The sequence below is a fragment of the Polypterus senegalus genome, chromosome 1, assembly GCF_016835505.1.
Source record: "Polypterus senegalus isolate Bchr_013 chromosome 1, ASM1683550v1, whole genome shotgun sequence".
Taxonomy (NCBI): Eukaryota; Metazoa; Chordata; class Cladistia; order Polypteriformes; family Polypteridae; genus Polypterus; species Polypterus senegalus.
The window spans coordinates 59,416,105-59,435,311 of record NC_053154.1 but is presented as its reverse complement, the minus strand read 5'-3'; the positions used below and the strand labels follow the sequence as shown (position 1 = coordinate 59,435,311).

At 35.7% G+C, this 19,207-nt stretch overlaps 2 protein-coding genes across 2 annotated transcripts in view; one reads left to right on the top strand and one right to left on the bottom strand.

Moving 5' to 3' along the window:
• Window positions 1-3,125, bottom strand: part of elp4 (elongator acetyltransferase complex subunit 4) — a 351,519-nt gene extending 348,394 nt beyond the window's left edge. Inside the window, exon 1 of the mRNA XM_039749581.1 lies at window positions 2,886-3,125. Coding sequence (XP_039605515.1) covers window positions 2,886-3,069 — 184 coding nt within the window. The 5' untranslated portion in view covers window positions 3,070-3,125. The remainder of the gene's footprint in view (window positions 1-2,885) is intronic.
• Window positions 3,126-3,174: 49 nt separating this feature from the next.
• Window positions 3,175-19,207, top strand: part of immp1l (inner mitochondrial membrane peptidase subunit 1) — a 57,857-nt gene continuing 41,824 nt past the window's right edge. Inside the window, exon 1 of the mRNA XM_039749594.1 lies at window positions 3,175-3,287. The gene's annotated coding sequence lies outside the window, so the exon portion shown is untranslated. The remainder of the gene's footprint in view (window positions 3,288-19,207) is intronic.

Here is a 19,207-nt window from a genome sequence, read left to right as displayed (position 1 = left end):
ATGAGGCTACATATTTATACATCTTATGTTAGATGTATTTTTTTTGCTAAATGAATGTACAATCTCTAAGGTATAATGAGACAATCCAAGTATGTTAGCTGCATAATAATCATCCAAAATCTGTCACCACTTAAGTGATTTAAGTTAGAAAAACTGTTCTACATATAATAAAGATTCAAAACTGTAAAACCAGGGGTCCATAAAAAATATCCTTTGGTCTATAAAAACCAATAAATAGAATTATTAAAAACACAAAGGATATTAAATACAAAAGAAAACATAAAGAGAGACTGGTTGGGATCATGCACCGATAGCACGTTGTCACACCCACCACACAACAAACCACCGGGATTGGGACCCAAGTGCAACGATGACACTTCAGCACCACACTGGAACATTGTGAGAAGCTTTTTTACGGTGACTGGAGTGCCAATCCTGCCACCAGCCCCCAAGTCTTTTCTGTAATTTGGAGGACCTGCTTGCAGGGCTGGATGCAGATTAACATCACACCCAGGACAAAACAATTGTAGGTTTAGGGCATTGCTAAAGGGCCCAACGGAGTAGAGTCACTTCTGGTGTTTACGGGATTCAAACTAGAAACCTTCCGATTGCCAGCACAGATCCCTAACCTCAGAGCCAAGAACTAATTGTAATTTCTAACAAAATGATTTATGCATTTTTTAACAGGAAATGAATCATTCATTTGAAATACTTTATTAAAGTTAATAAAACAGAGCTATATAATTTACTTTTACAAATCAGCAACTGTTATTGAGAAAGGATCTTTAAAAAAATAAAAATCACCTGGCCAAAAAAGTGTGTCACTACTGAAAGATAATGCTTGAAAAAGAAACAACAAAAATACTTTTTGCACTTCCACTTAAAAGGAGTATATAAAGAAATAAATGATAGTAGTAGGTGGTTTAATGTGGAAAGTAAATTTTAGAGCTAATCAAGCCATCTTGGTGGAGGTAAACTTTTAAGATGTCAAAGCTGGCATGTCTTGACATTATTGGAGGTGAACTTTTAAGATGGATATACACATCAGTGGTAAATTAATCATCCAGGTATAAAGAGTATAGCAGAGAAGGTTATACATGGAATGAGGTCTTAACTTGAGTCCATCAGGGATCTGTATTTAGGCCATTACTTTTTCTAATTTGTATTAATGATGTAGATTTTGAATTTGTAAACACACAAACAACAAAATTTGAAACAATCAGATAGCAGCTGCAAAAATTCAAAAAGACCTTGTTGATATTCAAAATTGGGTAAATATTTGAAATATAAGTTTAATGCAGTCGACTGCAAAGTACTACATGCAGGTGAAAGGAAACTTAAGGTCAAATACAAGACGGCTAATGCAGGCTTACTTTACAGGAAGAAGAATCTAAAAAGGGCTTGTGAATTTACATTGGTACCACATTTCAACAGTCTAGGTAATGTAAAGAGCCAGCTGAAAAGGAAAATAAAATGTTACATTACATTGTAAAAACAATTAACAGAAATCAAGGGATGTTATGCCAAAATGTATAATGCGATAGTGACACCACATCTGAAGGATAGTGTGTAGGTTTAGTCACAGACAGCCTACACAGCAGCCAAGTACGTGGGGAGACTTCAGTACACGGTTATACTCTAAGAGGCTCTGACATTTAACCTCTTTTGGTACTGTTGTATTATAGCCCCGCCACAAGCAAGAGAAAAAAATGTATCGTTATTTACATACATTTATTTACAAAACAAAAACAAGAATATGTAAATTTAGATTTTTAATTACTTCTGTCGATATGTTTCTAATTTCGCTAAGGTATAACATCGTTGAGCTTAGTTCTCCACAGGAATTCGAACAAAGGAGAAGCGCTATCAAGGGCTGAGTAGCGGGGTTATAACAAAGGTGTACCCTTCTTTATACTTAGCAGGGAAGGACGCCAAAAGATCTAATCCAGGTCTGCAAAACTCTCAAATTTATTGATGATGCTGATATATCAGAATTCTTTAAGTTACTGTAAATAGTGAATAAGACAATCGGGAATACTGGTGGAAATTAAGTGAAAATGCATGTAAAACAGATTTTGGAAGCATTCTACCAGATTAAGGTTTGTGGGTATCTTCAAGAAACCACAAAGTTATGTAGTTGAAGCAAAAATGTTCACAACTCGTACCAAGTACCTGAATAATATATTGCAACAACTTAAGTTACTAACAACGCTACCGATTTGACGAACTGAAGGGTTGCTTCTTGTTTTTCAAATTTATTATGCCAATTTTGAGTGTCCAGTCAACTAGCATGCATTTCTTTTGGTTGTGAAAGGAAAATCAATCCGTTTTACAATTAATATATACAATTTCAATGACAGGCACGCATGTTTCTAAACAGTTGTTTATGTAAAAAGTGTACACTGAACAGAAATCAATGTTATATCGACAACTACAAGTAAGTGATACACTATTTAAATTAGAGGAAATGTCCAATTCTGGTCCAGAAGTGGATCAGCGGCAGGTGGGATTCATTTCAGAAAGGATGGTATGAAGCAGAATGCCAAATTTGTAAACTTACTGGCGCGAAAGGGAACAGAAAACAGGTTAATTAACGGGTTAACCTAAATTACTGGACGAATTCAGGTTAGTGGCTCATACAGCAATATCTCAAAATGTTACTCAGCTTGTCAGTACTCAAACAATACATGTGTAGTTTAGATGTAATGTGTAAGTTACAAAATGAGACATATGAGATGTCAGCCTGTAACAAATAAAGAACAAAGCCAACGAAACCGGCGTTTTATTAGCATTAACAGACAAGTGATTCACAGAAAATCCACAAGAAATGTCGAAATACCGCTTCATGCAATAAATATTGTTTTTGCTGCAAACCTGCAACTAACCTATCACATAATCGAGAGATGTAGTTCCAGTGGACACGAGAAGCTGTCCATTTTGAAAAGAAGGTCTGGTCCCCGGGATGGAGAGGAGTTTACTCCTAGATTTTTTCTGAAAACTTGTTGTGTTCATTTCCACGTTCAAACGAGCATTACTTATCCCTGTCATGCTCTGTACGGGGATCGCCATGTTCGTTGAAACTGTTTACAGTCTGTGAAGCGTTGGGCCAATCAGAACAGGAAGTGAAGAAAATCTAGCCAATTGAGTCTTTGCTTGTTGGACGTTTAGTCTCACGTGGTATTTGTTGTGAGTGTAGCGGTCGGATTTGGCATATGTGTCTTGTCAATTACTTTTACAATATTTAAATTATTCCTTACACGCTGTTATTTTTCACACAAGAGGAGCAGGTGAGTTTTTGTTTAGTATGTAAGCCTATTATGTTTTTCAAGTAATCGATAATCATCTTCAGTGTAGAGAAAAGTCAATCAAAACGACACCTTTTATTGGCTAACTAATAAGATTACAATATACAAGCTTTCGAGGCAACTCGGGCCCCTTCTTCAGGCAAGATGCAATACAGAAAGTGGAGTTCCCTGTGTTTATATGCACACTAGGACAAGAAACAACATTGGTAAATCTTTAAGTGAGAAATCTTAAATGTAAAAAATAATAGATTCCTTCAGTCTAGGGTTCATTTAACAATAGAGAAGAACAATGTGTGGTCAAGATCTTAGGATAAGATAACTGTCCAACAAAGTCTTTTGAAGTTCTGTATGTTATGTGCATTACATGTACCTCACTTGCTAAACTTTGTGTGAATAATATGGGGAATTTCAAACAGCTATCAGTATGAGCGAAGTGCTTGAATTTCATTTCTAAATGAATTTTAAAGAGGCATTCATTCTTTCCCTTGAATGCGTACTTGCGTTATAAGGTAAACCAGGACTAAGCATGAGACTCCAGTGAATGACTTAAGGCCCAATAGAAACGTTACTGATGTACTGGGGTAACTCAATGGGCACCTTTAGGATATTGTTGATATGCAGATATTTTGAAAATATATTATAGGTACCTTTATGTCCCAACGTGTAGTTTTTCTGTATAGAAATAGTTAATAGGAACAGTCGAAATCTCGCTTTTTACGTGTGAGAACGGTTAATGAAATATTGTACAACACTACAGTGATATGTGTAGGTATATACTCCATCCCAAAACAATTAAATAAAAGAAAGTAATAACAATATTATAACAGTTGTGTAATACTTTTAGGTACCCACATTTTACAATAGCCAGAGCACTGCGAGATGTAATTACAAATTTATTATTGCATGTGAAAAAGTCTGAAAATGCTGATATATTATAACCCTGTACGACAAGCCAGCAAACAAAGATCAGGTAGACTATAGTTCTGCTGATTTCCACGGGCAATTTGATAATTGAAACAATTAACATACCAGAACTGTAAAACAACTATAACTTAAAATTTCCCCACGCTGAAGTTAGCTCCTTATTCGGCTAATGTTGAATATGTGACTGGTTTGCACAAGCTGTGTGAATAAGCTGCCTGGAAGAAGCTGCGAATAATTAGCTAACTTAAGCTTCATTAAAATATAAAAAAAATGCTCATAAAAACATTACAAATTTCCAAAGATGACTGAGAAAGCAGTAGTGCTGGGGATGTCACGATACTAAAATCGTTCGATACCAAATACCAGTGAAATTTCACGATATTCGATTCCCATTCAATTCAAAAACAGAAATCCCACTCAACAGCATTTTATTAAAAGTACCTCCATTGTTCAAAGGGCCAATATTGTGCCATTTTCTGTAATGGACAGTAAAATATATAAATATTCATAGTAACATTAAAACAGTAGTATGTCCAACAAGTAGTTACCCAGCTGTAATTTAAGTGAAATTGAGTTGCCATTCATGAATTTGAAAATAAAATGCAGGCAAGGCCAGACCAACCACTGGCCCCAGGATTTCTAAACTCAAAAGGCCGCCCACCTTACCACACGGCAGTACCCCAACCAGTCACTTGCATGTACTCAAACATTTTAAACATTTTATATGTCAATAATAAATCGGGCACAGATATTGAAGTAGAAAATATAACTCCAAAACTTTACAGTTGGTGAAGCTTAGCTTCTAGTTTGTTCACTGTGTTGGCCTCTTTTGTAAGTCGCTTTGGATAAAAGCTTTTTTAATTATTTAGGTTTTTTTTGCCATTTTCTAATTTGACCTTTTATTTTCTTTTTTAGTTTTTATTTAGTTTTAGTTTCTTTGCATCTAGCTTTTGTCACATTTTATTAGTTTTGTATTACTCACCAAAAATGTTTGCACAGATGCGAGTGTAAAAATGCAGTTTTCTTTATACTTGTCAAATTGTTTATCATTCATGTTTTACCTGTCAACTTAATACTTACAATTCTACGGTCTGTGGCAGAAGTCAATTTCCTTATGATAATGTGACAGTTCAAGGCTTCCAGTATTGTGAAACAAATACAAGCATCAAGAATACTAGTGTGCATTGATCTCATTCGTTACTTTACCCTGCAACAAGTTTAGGCAAATGGTTATTTAATTTCAAAACCGCTTTCTTGTTTTATTTGTTAAATTCCTTTTTTGATCAGATCACTACACACACCTATACTCATATTTTATATTTATTTTTGATATTTCCTGATGTTAACTATGTGTACTCTACCCATTTCAAAACATTGAATGTGTAATTTTTTCAGGGAGTTCTTGGTTATTTTTTAAAATACTGTTGAAGTCACTGCTTGAACTGTATTAATAACATTAATAGCAGAAGTAGAAGTAAAATGTTTTTCATGTATATAATGCATTTCTACAAGCATGTTATTTATATTAAATACCGAACACCTGTTATAGCAACATCTCAGATCATTCACGTAATGAGCAACATGTAATACATGGGTAGCTCCCTGTGAACCTAAACTGGGAGGATGTAATTTAACAATATACATTTTTTGTTATTAAGAGTGCTCAATCTAATGTCCAGCTGTAAAGTAATACCTGAATATAGGCACACTCAGTCCACATGCACATTGGAAATACATGCAAACTTCACAGACACTGACAAAACTAGCCATCAAACCTAACATTGCATTTTATTTATATAACACCTTTTTCATGTGAAAGCACTTCACAGATGTTCCAGGGAATGCAATAGGAATAAAAGCAGAGATGATGTTAATAACACAGGATACAAGCTAATATTAAACATTAAACACCAAATAATAGCTAAATATTTGAAAGCCAAAGTTCTGAATTAGATTAAGAAACAAACAGGAAAAGAGAAGAAAGTCTTGAAAAAATAAGATTTTTTTTCTGTTACATGTAGGAATATATAGTACAATCACCTTTAGTCATAAGGAACAATGAATAGGATCAGAGCGGATTTCGTTACCAGTTTCGCAGCCAAATGCTAGAAGGACATCAGCCATTCAATGGCTATTCATATCCTGTTTAGTTCAAATCTAATAATTCCAGCCAGACCTCTGCACTGCTGCAAAGTAAAGTCTCAGACAAAGTTGCTTCATTTAGAGATTCATACTCCTCAGTGTTGTTTTTTTGTCATTTTTCTGTGACAGATCAAGATTGCAGTCTAAAATGAATCATATAGTCCTTTATTACTGATGACCCATATGTTACTCAAGACTTAGTTAGATAAAGAAAAGAAAGTTCATTGCACACAGTATTTCATATAGAACAGATTTCGTACATTATTGTAGTTAAAACAGACACTGAGTGGGATGGATTATTTTGGAATTAAGAATGCTGATGAGCCCCCAAGCACAGCCTGGTGACTTCATGATTCCCTGTTAAAAACTTTGCAATACAACAGCACTCTAAATATATTAACAGGGGTTAAAATATAAGTAATCAATGCAAACCTTAGTGTTTCGAGCATTAACATTTGCAATACACCATCTATTGGAATTCATTTTGTAATGCAGGTAGTAATAATATGCATTATTACAAATGTTTGTGATGTGCCACCTGTTGGAATAACAAATGCAGTACATTTTATTATTACAAATGTTTGCAATGTGCCTTCTATTGGTATGGCAGAGACATAGCAACCGGATGGATACAAAGGCACAAAGATACTTTTTTATAAGGTGAACTGCTGCAGTCCAATCATTTGGTATTGATTTAGCTTTTAATATAGTGAGGTTCATCATAATAGTGTGAATGGAACTCTCTTCCCATGTTGAAGCATCTTTACTAATAGTCTGATTATAGCTAATGTAGACATGTCGACTTGCTTGATGATTTTGATTGTGAATCTGTCACTGCAATGGTACCACCAGCAAACTATCAACAATTATGTGAAAAAGTATAAAATACCTGAAATTGCTACCTCCTTTAATCTATAAGGGTAACATTTTTTCCACTGTAAATACTGACTGAATTCAAAGCATGAGGGTGAATATTTAAGCTTGACAAATCCTCCATTACTCTAATTTCATAGCTATGTATCTGTATCTGTCAAAATAACATGTACCACATTTTAAGCACATTTTCTTTGAATTGTGGTGAAAGCCGACTACAACTCACTGACAATGGGGCATTTGTGACTGATAGTCAGTTATGAATTCCACAGAATAAGTCATTGACAGATGATGAGGCTTTGGTATTTGATCTGAATTTTGGAAAGGAAAGTTGACTGGTGGCTGAAATAACTAACAAAATCCACAGATTCTGACTCACACAGCAAAGAGTACTTGCACATGCACAAAAAACAATGTTCTTTTCTAAACTAATATTACGAGTATGTGGTTTTAAATAATATTTAACAAATATACCAGTAACTGCAGGCTTCCATATACAGTGGGTATGGAAAGTATTCAGACCCCCTTCAATTTTTCACTCTTTGTTATTTTGCAGCCATTTGCTAAAATCATTTAAATTAATTGTTTTCCTCATTAATGTACACACAGCACCCCATATTGACAGACAAAAAAAAGAATTTTTGAAATTGTTGCAGATTTATTAAAAAAGAAAAACTGAAATATCACATGGTCCTAAGTATTCAGACCCTTTGCTGTGACACTCATATATTTAACTCAGGTGCTTTCCATTTCTTCTGATCATCCTTGAGATCACCTTCATTTGAGTCCAGCTGTGTTGATTATACTGATTGGACTTGATTAGGAAAGCCACACACCTGTCTATATAAGACCTTACAGCTCACAATGCATGTCAGAGCAAATGAGAATCATGAGGTCAAAGGAACTGCCTGAAGAGCTCAGAGACAGAATTGTGGCAAGGCACAGATCTGGCCAAGGTTACAAAAAAATTTCTGCTGCACTTAAGGTTCCCAAGAGCACAGTGGCCTCCATAATCCTTAAATGGAAGACGTTTGGGATGACCAGAACCCTTCCTAAAGCTGGCCGTCCAGCCAAGCTAAGCTACCGGGGGAGAAGAGCCTTGGTGAGAGAGGTAAAGAAGAACCCAAAGATCACTTTGGCTGAGCTCCAGAGATGCAGTCAGGAGATGGGAGAAAGTTGTAGATAGTCAACCATCACTGCAGCCCTCCACCAGTCAGGGCCTTATGGCAGAGTGGCCTGTCGGAAGCCTCTCCTCAGTGTAAGACTCATGACAGCCCGCATGGAGTTTGCTAAAAGACACCTGAAGGACTCTGAGATGGTGAGAAATAGGATTCTCTGGTCTGATGAGACCAAGATAGAACTTTTTGGCCTTAATTCTAAGCGGTATGTGTGGAGACAACCAGGCACTGCTCATCACTTGTCCAATACAGTCCCCACAGTGAAGCATGGCGGTGGAAGCATCATGCTGTTGGGGGTGTTTTTCAGCTGCAGGGACAGGACGACTGGTTGCAATTGAGGGAAAGATGAATGCGGCCAAGTACAGGGATATCCTGGACAAAAACCTTCTCCAGAGTGCTAAGGACCTCAGACTGGGCCGAAGGTTTACCTTCCAACAAGACAATGACCTTAAGCACACAGTTAAAATAATGAAGGAGTGGCTTCACAACAACTCTGTTACTGTTCTTGAATGGCCCAGCCAGAACCCTGACTTAAACCCAATTGAGCATCTCTGGAGAGACCTAAAAATGGCTGTCCACCAACGTTTACCATCCAACCTGACAGAACTGGAGAGGATCTGCAAGGAGGAATGGCAGAGGATCCCCAAATCCAGGTGTGAAAAACTTGTTGCATCTTTCCCAAGAAGACTCATGGCTGTATTAGCTCAAAAGGGTGCTTCTACTAAATACTGAGCAAAGGGTCTGAATACTTAGGACCATGTGATATTTCAGTTTTTCTTTTTTAATAAATCTGCAACATTTTTAAAAAATTATTTTTTTTGTCTGTCAATATGGGGTGCTGTGTGTACATTAATGAGGGAAAAAAATAATTTAAATGATTTTAGCAAATGGCTGCAATATAACAAAGAGTGAAAAATTGAAGGAGGTCTGAATACTTTCCGTACCCACTGTATATTATGCACAAAGAATAGTGTCGTAAAAATTACAAAAACTAACTTTTTTATAGTTTTTATTTTTATTTCTAGTTTTCAGACTTTTTTCAGTTATATTTTAGTTTTAGTTAATGAAATTATTTTTATCAACATGTTTTCATTAATGGGAGTAATACTAGAGTGCAACATCACATCTGCGGAAAATCAACTTTTTTCTTAAAGAGCAGTTAAAATATCATTAAACTTGAAAAGTTTTTAAAAGGTGGCACTTTATGGCAAAAGGTTGATATGTAACTGATAGTTTTGGGGTCACATATTACCAGTAAATAAGTAGAAGACTGTTCATTTGGATTTTGTCTTGTTTGTTGTGTCTTTTCTTCTGCAGTGGTCTCATTGCCTTTCACATTATTCTTCATGTATACTATATGTCAGTGTTGCTGTTAAAGCTGCTAGAAGTGGTCATATTAGGCATTCCATGACTATGTTAGACTCGTGCGTCTCAACTGAAATACAGTATGTATGGCTTGTTCAAATTGCCATTTATTTTTATTTTAATTACTATTTTAAAAATGCAAATGTCAGGTATAGTTTTTTGTCAAAACCATGTCTTTTGCTTCTGTGTATTTAATTTTTCCTTTCCCTGCACCACTGGGCCCTCATTTTGAATGAACACCCATTTTCTCTTTTTCTCCTTTCTCTGGCAAAATTCCATAAAAGTGACCTATTAGGCATGTGGTCTAATGTTGCCATTTCACTTCTAATTTTTATTGAAAACTTTTTTATTCAGCTCTGATTGGATAGATTTGTAATTGTGAGAATTGATGTGGGGTAAGGCTGTGTGCCGGACAGCAGGTTGCTGTCAGTGCTCATCAGTGAAAACCTTGATAATTTTTGTTCCTGGGCAATATTTTTTCTCTATCGTATGCAAAAGCCCCTTTGCAAGCAAAGTCCCAGGGCACGTACCTGAGTCACTTTGATGGTAGATTCGGTCACGAATACTGGACTTGAGTTTTAATGTGTAATAAACATTAGGGATTCACCAGTGTAATAGAAAATATGGATTTTTTTTTTAAGTTTTGGAGGATTTCAGCATAGGCTTTATATTAAGGATGATATCATGGACTACCTGATTTATCTCACCATGTTATTCCGTGACATTTTCCCTCTAGTAACTGAAAAATACTGCTTAAAATAATACTAAAAATAAAAATGGAAACATTATATCTGTACTGTTACATTTAGTCAATTCCAGCATATTTCCATTTAAACAAACTCCTTAAAGCTGTTTTTGTAACAGCATGTCTATAAAATCTGGTTTGTCAGAGAATCATTCAAGTAGACTTGCAATATTTGATATTAAAGTATTTATATTTTTATCATTAGCTGGTTAATAAACTTAATGAAAAGTAGTATTTAGCAGATGAGTCAAGTTCATTCAAATTTCAAATGTAACAATATCTTGATGCTTTCATTTTCTAAATCTTTCCATGGTTTGTTTAATCCAGACTTTAAGGCTTCCCTTGTAAAATCAGACTTGTCAGTTTTACACGAATCCATTATTTCAGAACTCTTGTAAAACAGCCTTTGTTTTTTTTTTTTTTGTTTTTTTTTTCCCAAATATTTTATATGATTAATCAGACTTTGTTATTGATTACCTTTGTTTACAAACCCAAAATTTGAATATATAGTTGTGCTGATACAAATTGCTTACCCTGGCAGAATTTGCAAAATATGTACCGTACTTTAAAGAACACTGATCAGACAAAATACATTTCATTTACTTATAGTTCAACTATAAGGCATCACAGAACAGCACAACCATTAAACAAAACATAGTAATGAGGAAAATAATGAGATGGTTCCTGTTCAAAGTTTGCATACCCTTAGTTCTTACTATTGTTTATTGCCCCCTTTAGCATCTATGATAGCATGCAGTCTTTTGGGATAGTTGTGGATGATGCCCTTGATTTTTCTCAGGTGGTAGGGCTGCCCATTCTCCTTGGTGAAAAGCCTCCAGGTCTAGTAAATTCTTGGGTTGCCTTGCATGAACTGTACGTTTGAGATCTTTCAAAAGTGGTTCAATGAAATGGAGGTCAGGAGACTGTGATGGCCACTCCTGCATATTAAATTTTTTTTGCTGTATCTACTGAAGGGTCAACTGGGCCTTTTGTTTTGGATCATTATCATGATGGGAGATCCATGTGCGTTCCATGTGCAGCTTCCAGAGTGATGAATGCAAGTCCTCCTCCAGTATTTTCCAGTAATATGCTACATTCACCTTACCATTAATTTTCATTGCTACCTGTGCTGCTGTAGTTCACACACCCCCAGAACATCAGAGATCCATCTCAATGCTTCACAGTATGTTTGGTGTACTTTTCATCATGGGCTATGTTACATCCTCTCCAAACATAGTGTTTATAGTTATGACCATACCAACAACAACATTTATTTATATAGCACATTTTAATACAAATGGTGTAGCTCAAAATGTTTTACAAGATGATGAAAGAAAAGTTTATAAAAAACAAAAATAAGATTAGGCTGTACAAAGTAACAAAGAATAAAGTAAGGTCCGATGGCTGGGAGAACAGAAAAAACAACACACACAAAAAAAAAAACTCCAGATGGACTGGAGGAAAAAAAAAAGCAAAATCTGCATGAGTTCCAAGGCCACGAGACCGCCAAATACCCACTGGGAATTCTGGGTTTTCAGGCTTCACATGAAAGAATTTGACAATGATGGTCATGTGGACATCTACGGTATTGCGTTCAGCCCATCAATGTAGGGACTGCAAGGTGCCTTGATCAGGTAGTGGTGGCACAGATCGCCACCCAAGAAAACATGAAAAAGAACAGCAGAGAAAGGTAAGGATTAGTATGGATGGTGGAGTCATGAAGAAAATAATTCAATGCATATATAGTTTATCAGGGTTACACTAAAATGTACCTATGAAAAAGCCATGTTAAAATAATGGGTTTTTGGCAGTTTTTTAAAGTGCTCCACCGTATTAGCCTGGCAAATTTCTAATGCTAAACTATTCCAGATTTTAGGTGATTAACAGCAGAAAGCTGCCTCACCACTTCTTCTAAGTTTAGCTCTTAGAATTATAAGCAAACCCTCATTTGAAGATCTAAGGTTACGATTTGGAGTGTAAGGTGACGGGCATTCCAAAATATAAAGTCAACTCTGAATGGCACAGGTAATCGATGTAACAACATCAAAACTGGAGAGATGTGCTCAGATTTTCTTTTCCTAGTTAAGATTCTGGAAGCTGCATTCTCCACTATTTGCAACCGATTGATGTCTTTCTTAGATAGTCCTGAAAGAAATGCATTACAGTAATCTAGTTAACAAAAATAACAAAAGCATGAACTAATTTTTCAGGATCTTGCAAAATTTTATAAGGGTTAGGATTAGGGTTAGCAATTTCAGGTATCTGCAGTGAAAATGGCCCATTTTATGGAAGTGTAGCCATCTCACCTTGATTGCACATTTGCTTGATGGTAGTCAGGTTTTGGTGTTACAGTCATCGTCCTTTGTTTGGCGATTCTAAATTGGCCCTAGTATGTGCTTGGTGTGTGGGTGTGTTTGTGTATGTCCTGCGGTGGGTTGGCACCCTGCCCGGGATTGGTTCCTGCCTTGTGCCCTGTGTTGGCTGGGATTGGCTCCAGCAGACCCCCGTGACCCTGTGTTCAGATTCAGCGGGTTGGAAAATGGATGGATGGATGGTTATCTTCCTTTGTTGAAACTGCTATTTGTTATATCTCACTCAAGACATTTTCAAAGAATTTCTCTGTGGCAGTGATGGCGCACTCACAGTATCACACGCTCACAGCATCTCTGGTATTTGTACATACAGCCAAGCATATAGTGTTCTGTTTTGGTACTGCGGTTTACTTTATTCTTTTTTTTTGTCACTATTAAAATATCTATCTATACTAATAAAAGGCAAAGCCCTCACTCACTCACTCACTCACTCACTCACTCACTCACTCACTCACTGACTCATCACTAATTCTCCAACTTGCCGTGTAGGTAGAAGGCTGAAATTTGGCAGGCTTATTCCTTACAGCTTACTTAAAGTTGGGCAGTTTCATTTCGAAATTCTACGCATAAGGGTCATAACTGGAAGCTATTTTTCCCCATATAATGTAATGGAGTCTTGAGTTGGAGATGGCCGTGGGGGGCGGAGTTTCGTGTGACATCATCACGCCTCCTACTTAAGTACGTAGAGAACAAGGAAGAACTCCAAGCACAAAACGCCATTTCACAATTGAGAAGGCAGAAAAACATTATGAAGCAAATGATGCATATGCGGAAACAAAGCACGGCGTGAACCGTAAGTTTATATTAAATTAAGTTCATAGACAGGCTGCCACTAGCGTTTGTAATTTAGTGCCTGCCCATATAAGGCCGTCCATCAGTACAAACACTACCGGTAAATGTTCACGGGTGAAGGACTGTGCTTATGCAGAGGAAGATGAGATGGTCAGGGTGGTGTTTGGCACAAACTCATTGAAACTGCGAGAGAAACTTTTAAGTGCCGGGTCTTAGCTGACATTACACGAGATGGCACCAGTACAGCTGGGAACCTTCGATGCAAGAACACCAAGCGGCTCACGTCAACTGACGCAATGCGCAGACAAAAAGCAACAGTTCCAAAGAGTGCTGAACAAAAACCGAATTACACAATTGAGAAGGCAGCAAAAAAATATGAAGCGTCTTATACATACAATCATATTCATAAGTGCAGCTACTGCGGAAACAAAGCACACGGTGGAAAAAGTGAATGTCCTGCTAAAGGAAGACAGTGTAAAAAAAAAAAAACCCGTGCATGCAGTTTGTCACATCACAGATAAAAAGGAAGACGAGCTGTTTATTGATGCAGTAAGGAACTAATCGATGAATGAAACCTCTTATCTTTACAGCGATTGACAAACACGGAATGTAACTTGAACACATCCTACAAATACGAGCCTGATTGAAAGAAATAATGATAATCAAATCCTTGATGACAGCAACATTCAATAACACTCACAAAACAATTACTGTATATTGACAATCATGTTACGTTATTTTTAAAATGTTCCCTTTTCTTTTTCATAACTTCTACTTCTCCACTGCGGTACACGGGTATATATATATATAAATGTATATATATACCCCGATCTACAATACATACTTTAGCATAAAGCTGTGGCGCAATTGTAGAGTCTTCGCCTCTAACGCCGACATTCGAGGTTCGATTCCGAGAGGGTGTACTGACTATGTACGCAGCGCTACCTGATTCATTTTACCTTCGCATCTCCTTGGTTTGGGACGTATGAAAAATATTAGGTTAAGCAGAATCATGTTACGTTATTTTTAAAATTTTCCCTTTCTTAGCACAAGCACAGCTGAGAAGCTTCGATGCATGTACTCCATAACGTTAAAAATAACGCATTTAATCACACTTTCAATTCCAAGCAAACGGGAACTTTTGTCAATGCATGATTTCCTGGTACATCCATTACACTGATGCACACATCACAGCTACAAAAATGTTAGAGTCGGAATAAAGCGAGTTCCTACGACTGATCATTTCGACTTCCCGAGTGAAGCCTTGATAAAAGCATGGTTTTGTGCACACTGAAAAGCAAGCAAAATTAGATGCATTACAGAAAGCGGACTTTGTGGCTCTTACTGGGGATCATTGGACTTCCGTGACCATTAGTAATTCTAAATACATCTAATTACAAAATGTTCAATGATCACACTGTTTTAGCCTAATGTACAAAATAATTTTGGCTAATGTTACTCAGAGTTTAAAGAGTAAGCTGGTCAAATTACCTTTTATGTTTCTGACTTATTTTTTAAGAAGAAAACTGCACTTTATGTTGAAATTTTGGTTATTATTATTTAAAGACAATACTATTCTGAAAATGTACTTAAAGTACTTAAACTACCACTTTATTTTTAAGTCTGCCCAATTTTAACCAGGGATGATATTTTTGTTTCTGTTTTGAATTCAAATGCAGTTTAAAAGCTTTTTTTTCAGAAATTAAAACAGCTTCAGTTTACAATATTCATGTCCATGTCTATTATTTGATTCTGTCGCCCACTAAAACCGTTTTAAATAAAAAAAAAAAAAACATTTGCGATTTGGGGCAAATTTACGTGTGCGATTACATACGATTAATCAAGATTAATTCTTACACAGCCTCTAATTAATTGGATTAATTTTTTTAATCGAGTCCCCCCCTAATATATATATATGTAGATATATATATGTAGATTTGTATATACTGTATATGTGTATATACAGTATATATGTAGATATGTATATGTTGTATATACAGTATGTATATATGTGTGTGTGTATATATACAGTATGTGTATATGTGTATATATGTATGTGTGTATATGTATATATATATAACTGTATATATATATGTGTATAGATGTGTATATATATATATATATATATTTATATATATGTTTATATATGTGTCTGTGTGTGTATATATATATATATATATATATATATATATATATGCCAGCAACACTCATGACAATGACAAAACAATTACATTGTCAATCATGTTACGTTATTATTAAAATGTTTCCTTTTCTTTTCATAACTTCTTTAACACACTACTTCTCCGCCTGCGAAGCGCGGGTATTCTGCTAGTATATATATAAAATTCTTTTCGCATTTGAAACGGAAATTACGTATGACCACAGAACATATTATAAAACAGGAATTAATCACTTTGTTTGTGGACGCCATTCTTATATCGTCTTTACGAATTGTTATTATTTGTGTGAGTTATTTTACTGATATTGAAAAGAAGTAAACACAAACACGCCGATCTATCCCATAGAAGTGCCCCTCGCGTCACCCTCTCCCAGCCCTCCTCTCTGGACTACAGCGCTGAGCTGTCCTCCACCAGGCGCGTTGTAACAGAGAAGTTTTACTTATTTGTCCACGTGACTGTCACAGAAACTGCCACATTATAACTTTTTTTCAATTGGCAGTACTTGATAGTACAAGAGATGAGGAAAACAGCTTTGTGTCTTTCTACTTTTTAACTGCACCGAGCTGTAAACAATGTGAAGCCTTCAGTGGCGAGGGGTCGTGAGAACAAAGTGGACGCACGGAGGCGTGGAATGTCATGATGCTCCGCCGGGTCGAGAGCGTCACAGTTTCGGGCGGCGTCTTCTCTTCTCGCATTGTTTCTGACACTGAGTGCCCTATCGGCTCCTGAGAGAGTGGAAATCTTTCTGAATGAGTGTGATCGGCGCCATCGAAGCGAAACTCTCTTTGTAAATTGTGCTGCACGACTACTTACTGTCCCTTAAGGTGAGTTAGTCACTAAAACACCGCAACATTCAAGGTTGCTTTTGTGATGAATTCTTTTAAGAAGGTGGAGGGTTTACATCTAAGAAGATGTACTGACCTCTTCATGTTAAGTTTTGGACTTGGGAATTGTTTGGACCTTCTGACTGTTAAGCACGGAAGGGCAGCGTCCACATTTCTCAGAATAATTTTTGTCTTAAATCACAGGCACGTAGTGCAAGGTTGTCAGGCAGAAATTTGCAGGATCGCATAGAAAATGTAATTTCTATACCACAGCGGTCATGTAGCGCCTTTCACAAGGGATCTGCTACTGAGAGATGATCCAAATACATTTAAGCTGCTGTTAGTGCTACTTACCTGTTGTGTTATAGCGCCTTTAAAATGTACTTTACCCGAAAGCACTCCAGTACTGCTCAATGTATCTTTACTTCTTACATGTTAATGTTTTATTGTTTAATAATTTATATACTACATTTTAATTTTTTTTTCCCATGCACTCAGTGAGCGAAGCCACTGGATAATCAGCTAGTTAGCTATAAAAAAGCTGAAATGTTCGCTTTACAATCTAGATATGAATTCAAGCTACTAAAAGTTGCTGAAAACTCTAGTTTATTTTATACTGATGCTATTATCCTTTCTTTCTTCCATCTTGGGGTTTCCAAATTCTTTGACCATACACAGTTTACTGCTTCCTCAAGAATTTATAGAAAAAAAGAAACTCAATGACCACAACAATATTAATGATGAAAAAAATTAGCTAGGAAGAAAAGACCAAGTATTTAAAAAGTAACAGTCTAAGATATGGAATGTCTTATTTGAGTTACTTGCTGGTGATGGACAAAACCAGTATTGACTGCCAGTCTTTTTACGGTATTTTTCGACTGTTGGAAAAGTGCATTTTTTAAATGTAGTGTTTATTATATAAACTGAGCCTTTAGATCTTTATTTGAGGTAGTGGAATCAAATATTTGTTAAGCATCACTCTGAAGCTTTTATATAGTATTTCAGGTAATGTTACATTTAAAAAAAAATGTCAGCCTGACAGACTTTTGTATATCACTTGCAGCCATTCATTTAATGGCCTGTTGACACTGAAGGGGTCAAAGCACATGAGCAAATGCAGCAACATTTTACTATAAGTCTTAAATGTGAAACAGCATGTTTAATTAATCTCTTTTAACTGATAATTTTCTACAATGTGAGAGAGTGACCAAGATTATACAACAGAGGGGAAGAAGTGGACTGACTAAACTAATGAGCATCCAAACAAGTATGAGAGAAACACCGATAAATGAAACTAGTAAGACACTGAATGCACGAAATAAGGCAACAGTGAGAGGTGAGCAGGAAAACTGGGCAAGTATACACATCTAGTACAAGTCAAATGGACACTTGGCTTAGCTTGTCTTGTTTTTATATGATGAAGTTCATATCTATATAAAACTACTCACTTAACAAAACCTGTACAGATGTATTTGGCAAAATTTCATTTTGGACTGATATGTGTCTAATAAAGCTTTATAAAGCTGTAAAATAACTTTTGCATGTTGGCGGCAGAAAAAACTAACACAAACATCAGTCCTAATTTCTGTCCTGTTTTAGAATATTACATACCTGTAAACTTTGATATATATTAACTTCGCTTATTGACCTTAAAGTGCTATTGGAAACATATGTATATGTATTTTTGTGACAGACTTTTACAGAATGATTATAGCTGTTGTCATTGTATGAATTTCAATTTATCAGATTCCATGCAACTGGGATGTAATAACAATAAACTTGTGTCTCATTCATATTTTAATATAACAGAAGGGTTAATTACAATTTTTCCAATTAAATAAAATTGACCAACTAATGTGTTAAATGTTTTCACTGTACTGTGTAAAATATGATAACCCTAAAGGTGCTATATTGTAAATATGTGAAAATAGTTGTCCAGTACTATAAAAGCCAATGACCATAGGAGGCATCTACTAAAAGCATCTTATCATAAGTGAGAGATAAAATACTAAATATACTGTATATGTAAAACTGTATGTCAAGATAAGTGTAATTAATGTGTAATTCCTAAGTAAATTAGTGCATGCCTGACACAAATTCTGAAAGAAAATTTTTGGTATATGTTTGATTTCTATGTTTTGTATATTTTGAATACTTCATCATTTGAGTCTTCTCCAGTGCTCTTTTAGGTTATCTAAGAATCTGTTCCAGTGAAAGTACTGGTTTTGTTTTGACATAGATCTTTTTTTCAGTGCTAATACTTTTTTAGTAATACAGTATATTTTTAGCCAATAAACTTGAAGGACAGGAAATAAAAGAAAATGTCTTTGTGTGGAGCGATATTTAAAACAAAGTTGTTCAAAAGCTGAAAATACATTTTCAACAAGTTTCTGTAGGTTCTGTTGCCCCATTTGCACCATATAAAGAATTAGAATATTTTACAGAGAGGCAAAAATATGTGGTTGGTTTGAAAGATTTCATTGATAGCAATGTTTTTGACTCAGAAA